Source organism: Chelon labrosus (genome assembly GCF_963514085.1).
Source record: "Chelon labrosus genome assembly, chromosome: 2".
Taxonomy (NCBI): domain Eukaryota; kingdom Metazoa; phylum Chordata; class Actinopteri; order Mugiliformes; family Mugilidae; genus Chelon; species Chelon labrosus.
In genome coordinates, this window is record NC_140338.1 from 31,336,334 (window position 1) to 31,352,119 (window position 15,786).

At 38.8% G+C, this 15,786-nt stretch overlaps 2 protein-coding genes and 1 long non-coding RNA gene across 4 annotated transcripts; 2 read left to right on the forward strand and 1 right to left on the reverse strand.

The window, feature by feature from the left end:
* Positions 1–267: 267 nt before the first annotated feature.
* LOC311495029 (uncharacterized protein) lies at positions 268–4,093 on the reverse strand. The gene is made up of 3 exons (XM_084554332.1): positions 2,249–4,093; positions 1,094–1,233; positions 268–997 (listed from the first exon to the last, which is right to left on the reverse strand). Exons 1-3 carry the CDS (start codon positions 2,484–2,486, stop codon positions 788–790), a joined length of 588 nt encoding a protein of 195 aa, XP_084410458.1. The 5' UTR covers positions 2,487–4,093; the 3' UTR covers positions 268–787.
* Positions 4,094–6,212: 2,119 nt separating this feature from the next.
* On the forward strand, positions 6,213–11,733 carry LOC311496682 (asialoglycoprotein receptor 1-like). Its single transcript, XM_084556626.1, has 6 exons — positions 6,213–6,968; positions 7,224–7,343; positions 7,447–7,671; positions 8,387–8,532; positions 10,030–10,133; positions 11,323–11,733. Exons 1-6 carry the CDS (start codon positions 6,770–6,772, stop codon positions 11,465–11,467), a joined length of 939 nt encoding a protein of 312 aa, XP_084412752.1. The 5' UTR covers positions 6,213–6,769; the 3' UTR covers positions 11,468–11,733.
* Positions 11,734–12,749: 1,016 nt separating this feature from the next.
* On the forward strand, positions 12,750–15,760 carry LOC311503528. 2 transcript variants are annotated; one of them, XR_014699588.1, is made up of 4 exons: positions 12,750–13,795; positions 13,925–14,065; positions 14,740–14,832; positions 15,202–15,760. It is a non-coding gene; the product is annotated as an uncharacterized lncRNA (long non-coding RNA). The 2 variants fall into 2 exon arrangements; XR_014699589.1 differs by having other exon boundaries at positions 12,750–13,519; positions 13,682–13,795; positions 13,925–15,760.
* Positions 15,761–15,786: the final 26 nt, after the last annotated feature.

Here is a 15,786-nt window from a genome sequence, read left to right on the forward strand (position 1 = left end):
GATGAGTTTTAAAGATGAATCATGGAGACAGTTTTTTCTCACAGATCCAGTGCATTTCACTGTTGCAGGGGATAACATTCCACTTTCCACTCGAAGTTTGAAAGTTTGGTTCCACACAGTCTTCATCTTCTTTGTTGTCTGGCTCACCAGGAGCCCAGTAGCTGTAACACAAAATATTCATTTGTTTCTCAGACACAAAGAAGCAATAAGTTCACTGTGTGTGAAATCTTATGTTGGGTTGCTATTTCAATTTATGTCACTAGGGGGCAATGCTTCAACAGGAAGATGGCTTGGTGTAACTCTTATCTTCAGACTGACAGAAGCAGAGAACGAGACACACTACTGTTTACCCGTCTCATCATTATTTCTGTTTTACAGTTGAATATAATCTGGTTACTGGCTCCACCCTTGGCCTGTAACACAAGAATGATGAACATTTCTTAAGGTGTTATTTGTATTCCACCTTTATCTGTAGGCAGTGTCTCAAAGGGAATCAAACATTTTCTTCTTCAGAAAGAAATAAGGATGCACTAATTTCTCCATGACTGCAGTGTCATCTTATGAGATCATTAAAGATGTACAATATGAATATAGGCACATTAAGAGACTGAACTACTTGATTAAAACTATCAGAATCATAGATTGAACGGTGCCCAAAGAATTAATGAATAGCTCACATTACTTGAACAAGCCATGACCTTATGGTGCATTTGAATCCACTAAAGACATGTCCATAGTGACTGTTATTGTCAATATGGTTTCTGTTTTTTCAATAAGTAACCTTCAGTCAGTTTTCCACTGTGTATACTGTAAACTGATTGGCCACGGCACACCATGACAGGAGGAAGGTTAAGAAATGTGTGAACCTTGTTGTCAGCAGAGTCCCATCCACCCATTTCCATGTCCCCTCTGTCTCTCTGTCAGTCAGTCCAATCCATGCACGCTTACTGAAATTTGTTGCAAATACCTTGACAGAGAGAAACAAACTGTCATCACAATATCAAAACAGAAATGAATACTAAACAGTTTGATTTGTTCTCACCTTCTGTGGCTTTCACTCTTTACCTCACACACAGTTTCTAAAAACACACACCTGTTCTTCTTGGCTGTTGATGATCACCAGGTCTGCTCCTCTCTCCTGACAGTCATCCCTGCTGCTTTGCCAGGACTTCTTGCTTTGAGAAATGTAATAGATATTTCCACCAAAGAAGACCCACTGTTGTTGCTGACAGTCTGTTTTAAAAAAAATAGAAATGTATATACACACACACACACCCACACACACACACACACACACACATATATACTGTGTATATATATATATATAAAGTTTATCATTTTGGCATTGTGGATAACTGCGGCAAACCCAGTTATGGTCTGTCAAAGTTATTGCTTTGGAAAACTCAACAATTCAAATTCATAACCATTGAAAAAAATAACATAAAGCCATAGTCGCACAAATTATCCAGTTTCACTCAGTATCTGAAATTGAATTATTTGTTGTGCAGACTGTCTGCTCATTTAAATGTTAGTGGTAAGACCCCAAAATTCGAACGAAGAAATAAAGTCTAATTAAATATCATCATCATAATATATACTTTAGATGTTTTATTTACTTTTCTTCTTAGCTTTCTGTCTCTGTTATGTTACTCTACCAGTCAGTATCAGACCTTCTTACAGGTCTTGATGATGAAAACTGAATGTATGAGAAAAGTCACTTCAGAGGAAGTAGTGTAAAATATGTGTCTCATTGTCTCTACAGATGTCCTACAGATGTCATCTGACCATCGGCTGGGCTGAAGAATGAAAATGTACATCTGGAGAAGTGGAGTATAAGTCAGCTTATCAGACTTGTACAGTCTTTTTCACTGTGGTTGTACTTTCATACAGAACACAGTCTAAATTCAAACCTCACTGTTAGTGTGGACCTGCATTTCTCTATGTGGTTATGTTCTCTCACAACTAAATAAAGAAACGGAGAATGTAGACGTGCAGTATTTATGTCTGACATTTCATTACTGCAGACTGACTGTAACATCTGTGGCACTTTGAACTGAGACAATGCATTTATTCAGAAGTGCATGTGAAATACATGTTTATCGAGGTTTAAATTTAACTGTAGGAAGAAAAATGTAAACCTCGTCACCACAGATTGCAAGAAGACTGTCCAGAGAAAATAAAACGTCCCAATAATGGCTGAACGTTTAAGCAGATTTGCCACAGACTTACAGAATTAAGAAATAATTACCTTGAAGAATTCTCTGAAGATCATTTATCTGTTTGGTCATATTTTCAAATGTCATCTGTAGCTCAGTTTTCTCTCTAGTCAGGCCGTTATAACTGGTCTGTAACTCATTTCTCTCTCTAGTCAGGCTGTTGTAACTGGTCTGCAGTTGATTATTTTCTGTATTCAGGCTGTTGTAACTGGTCTGCAGTTGATTGTTCTCTCTAGTCAGGTTGTTGAAACTGTTGTGCAACAGGTCCATCTTCGTGTCCAGCTGAGACTTGCCTTGGATGACTGCATTTGGAACAAGAACAAGAAATAATCAAACACTCTCAACCAGCCACACATCTTCTGTTTGAGACCTTTTCACAAAGTAGCCCACTCACAAAATAAAGTCAGCGTTGTGAATCCAGCCAGGAGAAGACACAGCAGAACCAGAAACACTGCAACAACTCTGCAGGAGCTCTTCTTTTCTAGTTCAGCACCTGACGGTAGAAGGCAATATTGGTGACTGAACACAGGAAATATTTTGTATACATGATTCTACCCAGTTCAAGGTTTTTGATCATTTATGCAGTGAATGGTCATTATACGTCATTGATATAGACCAACATGACCAGTAACAAATAATATTGTTCAAAGATGGCCCTGTGGGTCAGTGGATTGTTTTACAGGTTGGTGAAACTGAAATATCTCAAGAGCTCATACATAGTTCACACATTTTAATAAGTGTACCAAAAAAAAAGAGAGTTCTTGATTCCCTGATTCATGTAGTGCAACATTCATCAATACCTTTGAGACCAAAGAGACATAAAAACACATCTTTGTCTCATTAGACGTAGCACATTTTTCTTCAGGGTTTCTGTTCTGGTATATAACAGAATAGAATAGCATTTAGACTGGATATATGTTGTTGTAAAACAGAATCATCAGTAAAAGCTGCAACTTCTTCAGTGTTGTTGCTAGCATCCTGACAGCCTCCCAGACCAGTTTTCTCTTTGTCCTTTCATCAATTTTGGAGGGATGTCTTATTCTTGATACTGTTCCATATTTACTCCACTTGTTGATCATTGTCTTAGCTGTGTTCCATGGTATATATAATGCCTTGGATATCCATCTGTAGCCCTCACCTATCAACAATGACATCCTGTTGATCCTTTTTAAACTCTTTGAGGCCCATAGCTCCTTCAGTCATATTCAATAAATAAGACGTCAGAAGAAAGAACAGCTGAGTTTTATTTGAATGAGAGCTGAAGACATGTGTTTACTAGTTAACATGACTCCTCACTGTCCCCTTACATTTGTTTCTTTAGACAAATTGTTTTAGAAAGTGTAATTTTGCCTTCGAACATGCGGTCAACACCTCATTATACTGCAATTATAGTACGAGTGTAAACCTTGTTCGTGTTGTGTTCATTACCTGAGACAGCAGGTTCACTCTTGTTTGGTTCCAGAGTTTGAATCGCATCGTAATTATCGTAAATATTTTCGGATATTATCTCCATTTTCCATGTGTTGGGATGAACCGATGGTTCCATATTGGCATAAAGTTCATCCATGATGTTCAGCTCTGTCCTTGGTTCAGACTGTTCAGTTTGGTTCAGAGGTCTCTGCGGATATGAAAGTTTAGAGCGTGTGTCAGAAGTTTTGTTCCTCCCAAACCACATTCACACATCCTCTCATAGATAGATAGATAGATAGACAGACCGATAGATAGAGATAGAAGAGAACTAAGATGTGTTGTATAATTACCATCACAGGTGTCTTCAAACTTGTAGTAAAGGTTATAAGATCATCTCCAAGCAGCTAGATCTTCTTGTGACTGCAGTTGTACATATTATCCAGAAGTTTAAGTGCCATAAGTTTCCCTGGATGTGGCTGCAAGAGGAAAATTGATGATGAGTTGAAGAGAAAGATAATACGATTGGTAACCAAAGAGATTAGAACAACTTCCAAAGAGAACTCCAAGGTCAAGGTACATCAGTGTCAGATCACACCACGCAATGCTGTTTGAGCCAAAGTGGACTTAACGGAAGACGACCGAGGAGGACTGCTGAAAGCAAACCATAAAAAAGCGAGACTGGAATTTGCCTAAATGCATATTGACAAGTCGCAAAGCTTCTGGGAGAATGTTCTTTGGACAGATGAGACAAAACTGGAGCTTTGTGCAAGTCACATCAGCTCTATGCTGACAGATGCAAAAATGTAGCATACAGTTTAAAGAACACTGTACCTACTGTGAAACATGCAGGCTCATTCATGTTCTACAGCTGCTTTACTGCATCAGTCACAGGGAGTTTTGAATCTGTGGAGGGTACAATGAAATATCAAGACTATCAGGGCATTCTGGAGCAAAATGTGCTGCCCGGAGTCAGAAAGCTTGGTCTCAGTCGTTGGTCATGGGTCCTCCAGCAGGATTATAACCCAAAACAAACAGCCATAAACACCCAAGAATGGCTGAGAACAAAACATTGGACTATACTGAAGTAACCTTCCATGAGCCTGGATCTAAATCCCATTGAACATCTGTGCATGGAACTGAAACATGCAGTCTGGAGAAGGTACCCTTCAAACCGGAGACAGCTGAAGCAGTTTATTTATGAGGAGTGGACCAAAATACCTGTCCACAGGTCCAGAAGTCTCTCTGAGAGTTACAGAAATGGCTTGACTGCAGTGATTGCCTCAACAGGTTGTGCAACACATTATTAAGCTATGGGTACCATCATTTTTGTCCATGCCAGTTTCATTAGTTTTTTTTTTTTTTATTATTAATTCTGTTGAATCCCAGTTTAAAAGCAATGTCTGTCCATTAGTTAGTTTTCAGTAAATTTTTATTTATTATTATTTTTGTCAGTTTCAAGTTTTTTCAGTGACCATTGTGAGTTTATCTTTCTTTAACAGAAGGGTACCAACATGGGTAGATAGATATGTGACATAAGATACAATAATAATCCTTTAATTTGTCCCACAGTGGGGGAATTTTCAGTATTGCAGCAGCATAAAGTTAAGGACAATGCACAGGACAAGAAAAAACATTTAATACATTAAATACATACAAAAATAGCAAATTCAATACAACAGTAGTTCTACATACATTTTGTGATCTAGTGGGGCCAGACATGGTTGTACAACCTCACAGCAGCAGGAAGGAAGGACTTGTAACGCTCTTTCACACAGCAGGGTTAAACAGTCAACTGCGGAAGGTGTTACCTAGTGCTGTTACAGCACCATACATAGAGAGCAGAGGTTGTGCTAGACTTTTTCGTTGTCTAAAAATCCTGTCATAGTCTATATTTACCCGTCACTTTAATTTTTTAAAAATGATAATAATGACATATTCAATAGCATTTAATTTTCATTAAATTTTCATTAACTTTAAGTACTTTTTCAGAACAGTACTGACTTTAAATGGTAGAAAAAAATAAAAAACTGGGCCGCGACTGCTAGCGCTAACAGCTCTTAGATAGCACCGTAGGGTTGAAGTGCTTCGGTGGTATGCAAACTCTTATCTTTTTGCACAATTTGCACAAAACCCCACTTTTATCAAGGCTTCCATCAGGTAGTTTATTTAAAATAAAATTTGCCTTCCATCAAACCTAGCAACGTGCTTTCATCCGATTCCTTTATTTTGGTAACCGTTAGCCGCATAGACATAGACATATATATATTGTATATATGTCTATGGTTAGCTGAGCTCTGATGTGTGCATCAGTATAAGCGGTGTACCAGGAAATCTTGCACTGACAATGTTTAGAACGCACACTGCGATTAGAGACAAGAGCCAATTAATAAGGTCACTCGCCACCAAGTGGTCAGGGGTGTGAACTGCAATCTGTCAAAATGACAGATGGCCTTCAGATTTTTCCGTCACAGTTTTAAGCTGTAGCACCCACCTAGACCAGACCAGGCACCCCCACCCCATAGCAATGACACTCCTTGTTGGCAGCAGTCATCCCCAGCAGGATGCAGCCTGACACAGACACCTGCAAATTCACTAGATCCCAAACTGATCAAGTATTTGTGGGATGATCTGCAGAGGTCCGTCCCCTCAACCCATAGGACCCAAAGGCTCCCACTCACCAAAACAGTTGTGACTCATCAGAGGCACAAGGGAGACCTACACAATATTAGGAAGGTGGTCATAAAGGTATGCCTGATGGGTGTAAGTAGATAGATTTATTAGTTTTGGATTCACTGAATGACTGGACAAAACCGACCTTTACAGCACGATGTTGTGAATAATGGGTGAGTTCAAATGTTTAGTGAATCTACAGGGATTTATTTAATTGTTTGATTTATTTGTTTATTTTTAAGGATAAACTGAGTCATAAGGTAGCTTAGTTTTTACATCATAACCTCTTGCAAGCCCAGTGCTTTTACAAATTGCAGTAGCTTTATTTCTTAGTGGTTCCCTCTATTTTCTTCCCCTTTTTTACAAGCTAAATTCTAACAACTTCCCCATTTCTGTCAAATAAATGCCAAAGTACAGGTTGACTGATTCAGTCAGTGGCTGAGTAAGTCTTTTCGAAGGTAAAGTCAGAAAGAATGTCTGAGGATATCTATGCCACGCCAGACCTCGACAAGAAAGTTAGGTTTCAGGCTGGCAAGAATGTGACGGAACTGGAGGACAGAAATGAAGACATCTGCTATGACACTGATAATGTTCAGATTTATGATAACTGCAGGGCAGAGGAAAGTACGCTGCCAGGGTTACAGCGAAACCCTACTGAGGAGGAACAGCAAGGTATCTATCTGTGTGTGCGCACCTGTCTGTTTGATCCATGTGTCCGACTTACACGGGACACTTATCGTGTGAGTGAGAAAAGATTCTTGGTTAATCCATTTTGTTTTTCAATGATTTTCTATTAAACATTGGACATAAAACTATAGGCCCTACTCCACAGACTTACTTTGGGCTGCTCAAAAGTGTATACCATAGTTGAAATGCAAGTCTTAACTAATTACAAATAATCTGATCACTGTTTATTTGTTCTCCTAGACATTTCAGTCAGCAAAGAAGGACATTCAGCGAAGAAGGATTATCTTGGAGTTGCTGCAGTGTTTCTGCTGCTGGTGTGTTTTATTCTCCTGACCGCCGTCATCATCCTGTTGGTGCTGTGTAAGACTGTTTTTTTTTTTTTTTTTTGTCTGTTTCAGACAGAGGTTGTGGTAGATTATCCCAATACATGATGTAAATAATTTTTGACCTTTTGCTGTGACAGTGAGTCAAAATATAAGCAACTTGAAAGCTGAGAAGAACCGACTGTCGAAGGACAACGGCATCCTGATCAGCGAGAGGCACCAACTGCTGATGAATTACAGTGAAATAAAAAGCCTCAGTGCCAACATGAGCCAGAGACTGACCCTCTTAAAGAATGAGAACGACGCTTTGAAGGTTATTAATGGGAACCTTACCACAGAGAGAGACGAATTACAGAATCAGACAAGTGAGTGAAAATATATAAATAAGAAATAAAATGATTCTAATTATGCTAATATTTTGGTGAGAAGTTAAACACCACCTTTTACATAATAATGAATATGGAGCCTTTATCCAGATAGCTTAGCACAAACACTGGAAAAGGAGGAAATAGCTAGTCTCTGTGCAGTGACTAAAAACAGCCAACTAAGCTAAAGCACACTATTTAAGGAGTTATTTTGCATTGGTTTAAAGCAGCAGTCTTGGTAGCACAGTGGTTGCAGCTGTACCTTTGAACATCGCTTCTCAGAGATCCAGTCAGTGTGTTGTCACTGTAAATGCTGGGAGATGGGTCTTATGTCACTAACTGTGGATGACTTTACTCACAACACTATAGTGACACATAGTAAAACCTGATAGACAGTTTCAAGAAGCAAAGTCTCATCTTCCAAGCTAAGAAATAAACTCTGTTAAAACTGTTAAATGTCAATTTTTTATACTTTTGAGTTAAATCATCAAGATGAAAAACGTTCACTAGTACTTAGCGTAGGACAGACCAAGAGCAGCAACATCCCCAATTTCCAGTCTGCATATGAAAATGAGCTAAGCAGCTCAAGCCGTAGATTGATATTTAGAGTAAAGGGATATCTATCTTCACATCTAACACCCAGAATTAAAGAGAAATGAATTCTCTTTAATCAAATACAGCACATTTTAACTGATTTGTCATTTTGTGTCAACAGAGAAAACATGCTGCCGTACTGATTGGAAAAGTTTTGAGGACAGTTGCTATTTAATTTCCAGCACAACGCTAAACTGGGATGCCAGCAAAACACGATGTGAAGGTTATGGTGCACATCTGGTGATAATATCCAGCCAGAAGGAACAAGTGAGTCAACTAAAGTTTATTTCTCTTCAACATAGTGTTGCTACTTGAGAGCTCATATGTTATTCTCTTTGAACATCATTTTGTTGTAGATTGAAAGTGATACGTCTGTTACCAAATTCATCATTTTTAATAAAAACATGCATTTGTTAGTCTTATTCAAAGTAAGATACTGTCCGGACAGTGAGTATTTGGACAGTTACGTATTTCTTTTTCTTCAGGGTCTCTGATTAAATATATATGAAATAAAATAAAAGACTGACTCACTTGGAAGTACAAAGTCTCAGAGCTAATTTGAGTAGGTTTACATCAATATTAAGAGAACATTGGACTTCTGCTTTTTCAGTGCACTACCATTGCCATTTTCTCTGCCGCTGTTATTCTTAACAGCAATACTGTTTTTTTCAAGTAATTATGAAACAAGTTATTTTTAATTATATTTTATTCAGACAGCTCAAGACATTGTAGCTATTGCTTTTAGTTGAAAGCGGAGGTTCCAGCTCTCTCAGTCAACAAGAATTTAAATTTACCCAACAGCAAAACTGTTTCATAATTTTCAGTGTGTAACTGTTTACTGTAGAGTTGGATGTGTGAGGGTTTAAAGGCTGATGCTTGTTCAGTGTAGCACATACACCGACCAGCCAGAACATTAAAACCACTGACAGAAGTAAGTATCACTGACCATCTTGTGACAATACAATGTTCTGCTGGGAAACGTTTGGACCTGGCGTTCATGTGGATGTTACTTAGACATGTACCACCCACCTAGACCAGACCAGGCACCCCCACCCCATAGCAATGACACTCCTTGATGGCAGCAGCCATCCCCAGCAGGATGCAGCCTGACACAGACACACACACAAAAACAGTTTAGGAACAACTCAAAAAACATGAAGAACAGCACAAGGTGTTGACCTGGCCTCCAAATTCACTAGATCCTAAACTGATCAAGTATCTGTGGGATGATCCACAGAGGCCCCTCCCCTCAACCCATAGGACTCAAAGGCAACAACAACATTCTGTTGCCAGACACCACAGGACACCCTCAGAAGGCCCATGTCCATTCTCTGATGAGTCACAACTGTTTTGGAGACACAAGGGAGACCTACACAATATTAGGAAGGTGGTCATAATGTTATGCCTGATCAGTGTATTTCTTTTGTGTATAATTATGATTAATCAAGAACTCTGATTTGGGACGTCCATTTAAACAGTTTTAAATCAGATACACAGGAGTAATCCCAAATATCTATTTTCACAGTTGTAATTATGACTTAGATATTGACTGTGCAAGTAGGAAAGGAAACAGTACAGCAGCTAAATGCAATGCACAGATTATTATTCTCCTGTGTATTTTCCTACTATCAGAAATGTCCATATTGGAGTTTTAGTTGTGCCTTTTTTTTCTCTTTTTTTCTTTTGCAAGAACTGTAAAGAAAGTTAATAAATAAATGTTGGGAATTGATAGCCTAAACACACAAGTGTCTCTTTGGAATGTAGGAATTTATCAGCTCATTACCATCTGTGACTGCCTGGATTGGTCTGACTGATAAACAGCGAGAAGATACTTGGAAATGGGTCGATGGAACGGTTGTCAGCAAAACGTAAGACATTTTCCATTTTGTTATTTACCGGCTGTCACTCTGCTACACTCAAAATGTGGAACAGAAGTAATTAAAAAATAATAAATATCAAAATATCAAAGGATGATGCAGTTTTGCTCCAAATGGAATTACCACCCTCTGCAGTGATTTCACATCTGCAGTAGGGCAGTTGCACACAGCAATGAAAGAGTTCATTACATTTTCGACCACAAAACCTGGTTTTGTAAGTGGATAGGACTTGTTTGTGATAGTGATATTTTTTACAGTCTTTTGTCCTGCGATGTCTATCTACCACATATGTTTAAGCTGTTTCTTCTTCCATGTCACCTGTTTACAGTGAAGGAGGGCAGTAGCGCATGTTTGCCTTCCTAAAATGAATGTCCACCACCTTAGCATTATTCAAAATAATGTGCAGTTTACTGTGTTCTCGCCAGACTTTGGTGCTTTCCACCTCTAGCCTGTATACAGCCCGTCATTATGGATGAGTGAGTCTCACTACTGCAGAATCAGCATCAGTAATCCGATGATATGATTGCTTGGTTTTTCCACTAAGCAGTCGTGGGTCAGTTGTGTGTACAGCAGGGGTCTCAGAACACACCCTTGCGTGAAAGATATTGATAAGCACCAGAGGATCTTGGCAGCTTGAGGTTTGTAAGTGCAGCACTCAGTTTCACAGCTGTCTGGCACACTGCATGTGTTCCTGCACCTCTAGTGTGTTATAACCTGAAAAACGATCATCTGTAATGGAGCAGTTGTGTTTATACTATACTGTATGTATTACTGGGTCCAGTGAGACAGGAAGTGAGTACTCTTATCTATACAGTTTTGAGACACCTTCTTGTACACGTTGTTATGCATTGGATTTTAAAATGGCTGAAACTGGCATTTTTCCATCCATCTGCACCCAAAAACCTATATTGAAAAAGAGAAAACAAGATTCAAATATCCACATATTCAAACCCAAAGAGAGAGACATTTAGCGTGACAATGACTTGAAGTATACAGCCACGACAACACCCAACCAGTCTGAGGCAATCAGACAGGATGAATGTGAAACTGCCCAAATCGAGTTGTGCAAAACGTGCAGAGGCTTAAACATGAACAAATTTAATGGCTACTGAAAGGATGTTGACAAACTATTGAAATGAGGATCTGAATACGTGTCTGAGCAGCTTTTGTTCTTCTCTAGGTACTGGAAATCTAACCAGCCAGATGATTTCCAATCTGGTGAAGACTGTGCTACTATAAGTACAGGGGTATCTGAATCGGCTAACTGGAATGATATCTCGTGCACAAGACAATACCGCTTTATCTGTGAGGAAACACGTGTGTGACGGAAAACAATCTGTCTTTCTCTGATGCATATGAAATCACAATATCACAGGCTACTGTAGCTTTTGAAAACTGTACTGGGCTGTATTTTCATGTGTAAATGAACCCCTGAAAATTGAAAAATATTTTTGACAGTTTGCTGTCAATTTGTTTGTTCTTATTTTTAATAAATATGTATTATTATTGTTGTTGTTATTATTACTGTTGTTGTTGTTGTGTGTGGTTGTTGTTATGAATTATTACATTTCATTATCACAAAAAAAAAATATGCAGTGTAAATATAGTTTTAAATACCAGTTAAATACTTTCTGAGGAACTGATTATTTTGATGTTTTGTTCCCCAACTACAGCAATGATATAGGCTATGTTATATTCATGATAATACTAATAAAAGCAGAGTAATTACCTAAAGAACATTTTTTACAAGCTTTTTGCCACACAGTGCACAGCGAGTGTTTTAATAGGACTGATGACATTACTATTTTCTCTGGATAGAGACATTTAGTTTTTTTTCCATTGGCTGATTTTGCTCTAGCGGATGTGGAGCTGTGCCGGTGACGTTATAAGAATGACGTCTTAACGTGACTGTCTTAACAGGTGTGAGGAAACCAAATGGAGGAAGAAATGTGTGATTACGCAACTAAGATGAACACACGGGTGCGGGTGGACGGGCTTTAATGACGGAAATACATGCCACCAACATAACATTCATTCATTCATTCATCTTCTGTAACCACTTGTTCCTGTTAAGGGTTGCGGGGTCTGCTGGAGCCTATCCCAGCTGTCATCGGGCGAGAGGCGGGGTACACCCTGGACAGGTCTCCAGTCTATCTCAGAGCTAACACAGAGAGACAGACAACCATTCACACTTACACTCACACCTACGGCCAATTCAGAATCACCAATGAACCTAACCAGCATGTCTTTGGACGGTGGGAGGAAGCTGGAGTACCTGGAGAGAACCCACACAGACACAGGGAGAACATGAAAACTCCACACAGAAAGGCCCAGTCGGTCCATGGATTAGAACCCGGGACCTTCTACCAACATAACATTTGAAGAGAAATTTTCAGACATTTGTGCAGAGAGGCCTGTTCAGCACACTCACACATAGCCATGTCAGTTTGAAATATTTAAACAAGCAAGCGATCATTTGATTTTCTTTGAAACAATGCATACAGTTAAAGGTGCTATGCTCAAATAAATGACACAGCATTGGAAAAAGCGTTATGCATTGGACCAGTCAAGAAAAGGAAATCCATGAATTATTGTAGCAGGCCTGTGAAAAGTACAAGAAACCCCACCTTGTGACTCTCGCACAGTGGTCAATCTTTTCAGCAAAACGTTGTCAGAGACTGGAAGACAATTTCACAAATACATGTTATTTATACTAAAGGAGGCAATGCTAGCTTGAGAAAACAATTGGTGTGCTTGCTTTTTTCACAGAAGAATGTTGCTTCTAATGATATTACTGCTGAATAAATGTATGTATTTATCCATCTGCTCTGTTCATTTGTTCACACATATTTCAAGCTTCCACGGGAAGTACTGTCATTATAGAGTTTTTGGGTTTTTCCAGCATTCATAGAGGACCCACTCACTGTTTCTTGTCTCTGGTTGATTTAAAAATAATGGGGAACAAGATCAAAAATGAAGGTCACAGATGATGAGGTCGCATCAGAAAGAACAAGCAGACACCCAAATGGTAATCACTTGTGACTTCCTGTTCTTCTTCTCTTCCCCCTTTTTTATGCCCAGCGTCCTACCTCTTCCTGTAATCGCACACGACTACAGCATCAAGATTAAAAAAACCACACTTTGTGAGTCCAGCAGTTCGATTTTTGCGTATTTAATGAATGATAGCTACAAGGAAATAATGTCGGAAGGACTTTCCGCTGAGCCCGGCATCTACAGAAAGGCTCACTGGGATCAGGAGGATAACCAAAGTATAGTGGACATCTATGTGAGTGCGGAAAGCTTGAGAGTGTATGACAACCCATGGGTGGAGGGCACGTCACCAAACGCACCAGCACCGGCTCAGAGACAACACGCAGGTACGGACACAAAACATCCTGATCAACGCATGCAAAAGCAAGGGAAGCAGATTTGATTTAGTTTGGTATATTGATGTACAGAGAGCATTTTACCATATTAATATCATTTTAATAAGTTGCAGTGCCATAACGAATCTAATCCTAATGTTTTTGTTTACTAAGTGTCATTGGTCAGAGAAAGTTCTGGAAAGGGGAATCATGTTAGACCTGATACAGTGTTTCTGGGTGTGATGTGTCTTCTCCTCCTGGTTGGAATCATCTGTCTCGGAGTCCAAAGTGAGTGTAAATTTTTTCAAAATTGTGAGAAAAAAAGGTTGCTGATTATAGAGTAATATGACTGTAATATGATTTATAAACCATAAAAACTCGTATTTAGATGCTGTTTTACTCCTCTTGCCACAACAGTGAATAAAGACAAAACCAAATGGAAAAGAGAGACTGAGCTGTTAAGGGCAAATAACACAGAACTGTGGATGAAGCTCTGTGGTAAGCAGAATAACACGGAACCCAGGAAGGAAAGAGGCCATTTGTGGATGACGTTCTGTGGTAAGCAGAATATTTCTGTTAACTCTAAGCTGCACCAACGGCCACATTTTGTTTCTGCAGTCTGCTACCACACAAGATCATCAATTTTTCCTCTGTTTTATCAAACATTGCTTACATGTACCTTAAAGAAATATAGGTCATTGGTCAGAAACTAGGAAGTGAGGTGACATGCACACATTGTTCCTCTGTGTGCTCCATTTAGAGGTGATGTGTAGAGGTGATTTTTTTTTTTTTTTTTTTTTACCATGAACTGCACAATGAGCCAGCTGTGTAACCTTTTCACTACACTATTTAAAAACAATTAATTCTGATATAACAGTACTGCACTAAATTCCCCTTCATGACTGTCAAAATGTTCAGATTATGTTGAAACAGTGTGAGAAAGGCGGTAATTCAACTGTATGATCATTGTGGAGGATGGAGTGTGTGGTGCTGTTACATGCGTCGGTACAATACGATACAGTGTAATAGTACTATAAAGCGCAGCCTCTAAAATGAAAACACATAATGCATTAGTTACTCTTTTCAGTTTGTTACAAGTATTGGCCAGCATGAGCACTGAACATGTATTTTAGTGATTTGCATTTGTTTTTAAGGACACAATGTGTCAAGATTATAACTACAAAGACTTTTTTATCAGGACTGACTCTTGTGCTTCTCCCTTTGAAACACAGGAATGAAAAGAAAAAAAGCTGGATACATCTGAGTAGCCATGTGAAAGAGAGGAACTGCGAGCAAGTGAATGAGGCACTGCTGAACACAGATGAGTATGTACTGGAGTTTATATTTAAGAACGTGGACAGAAGTGGACAGACTCATTTTTTTCCTGCTTTGTATGTTTGTGCAATGCTGCCATCTTGTGGTGTTATTAAATACACAGACGAATAGCATATTTTTTTATCATACCCTATTGCAGGTTGTGTATCATCTGCATGGCTTCCTTTTCCCTTAAACTACACTGTGTGTCCTCCACTTCAGTGATACTGTTTTTTTGTTGTTGCACAAGAAAAATATAATAAAAGAGGAGTAGAGTAATGACTTGACAAGATGTAAAACATTATTATTAACGTCTCATTTTAAAAAAAACTGTTGAAACATGAATGCAAAAAATTAAAACTCTGTCTCTATCTTTTCAGGCGCCAGCATGTCATGCATATTCTACATCAACTAATCAAAAACTGTATTGTGACAGAAAAGTGAAGATGAAGATGGATTCTGATGGAATGTGTTACTTATAGAAAAGCAGCGTTGGAGACATTTTGTTTTCTGTTTTCCACTTCCTGTTTCTGTGTTGATAAACTGTGTTACATTAGCACTATTCTCTTTTCAAATAAATGTTGTGCAGGACAATTGGTTCATGTGACTGCTTGGCAGCTGTACTTGGCTGCACAGTGATGTTGCTTTGTTCAGTTATCTCAGTTACATGAGTAATCAGTGGCTTTCTTAGATTTGCTATATCAGATCATAGCTGGTGTCTGAGTCAAGTTCAACTGTCAAGTTTTTCCAAGAATGTCTACATCCTTGATCCTGCAACAAAGTCTTAAGAAGGCAGTCAGTGTGAGTGATTAAGTATAAAAAAATCACAGAGCTTTGAAAGTAAGAACCACAGACCACCTTACCTTGTGCGTCACACTTGTTACTTTGTCACAGTGGGTTAAAGCTATTTCAGCACATACTTCAAGTTCAGGGACAGTAGCAGGGTGGTTAGCACTGATACCTCA

Coding starts and splice junctions, on each gene's coding strand:
- LOC311496682 (XM_084556626.1), top strand. CDS start 6,770: ATGTCTGAGGATATCTATGCCACGCCAGACCTCGACAAGAAAGTTAGG. Junction 7,344..7,446: donor CATCATCCTGTTGGTGCTGT/GTAAGACTGTTT, acceptor TTGCTGTGACAG/TGAGTCAAAATATAAGCAAC. Junction 8,533..10,029: donor TATCCAGCCAGAAGGAACAA/GTGAGTCAACTA, acceptor TTTGGAATGTAG/GAATTTATCAGCTCATTACC.
- LOC311495029 (XM_084554332.1), bottom strand. CDS start 2,486: ATGGACCTGTTGCACAACAGTTTCAACAACCTGACTAGAGAGAACAAT. Junction 1,234..2,248: donor TCTTCAGAGAATTCTTCAAG/GTAATTATTTCT, acceptor TTTTTAAAACAG/ACTGTCAGCAACAACAGTGG. Junction 998..1,093: donor TCAACAGCCAAGAAGAACAG/GTGTGTGTTTTT, acceptor CTGTTTTGATAT/TGTGATGACAGTTTGTTTCT.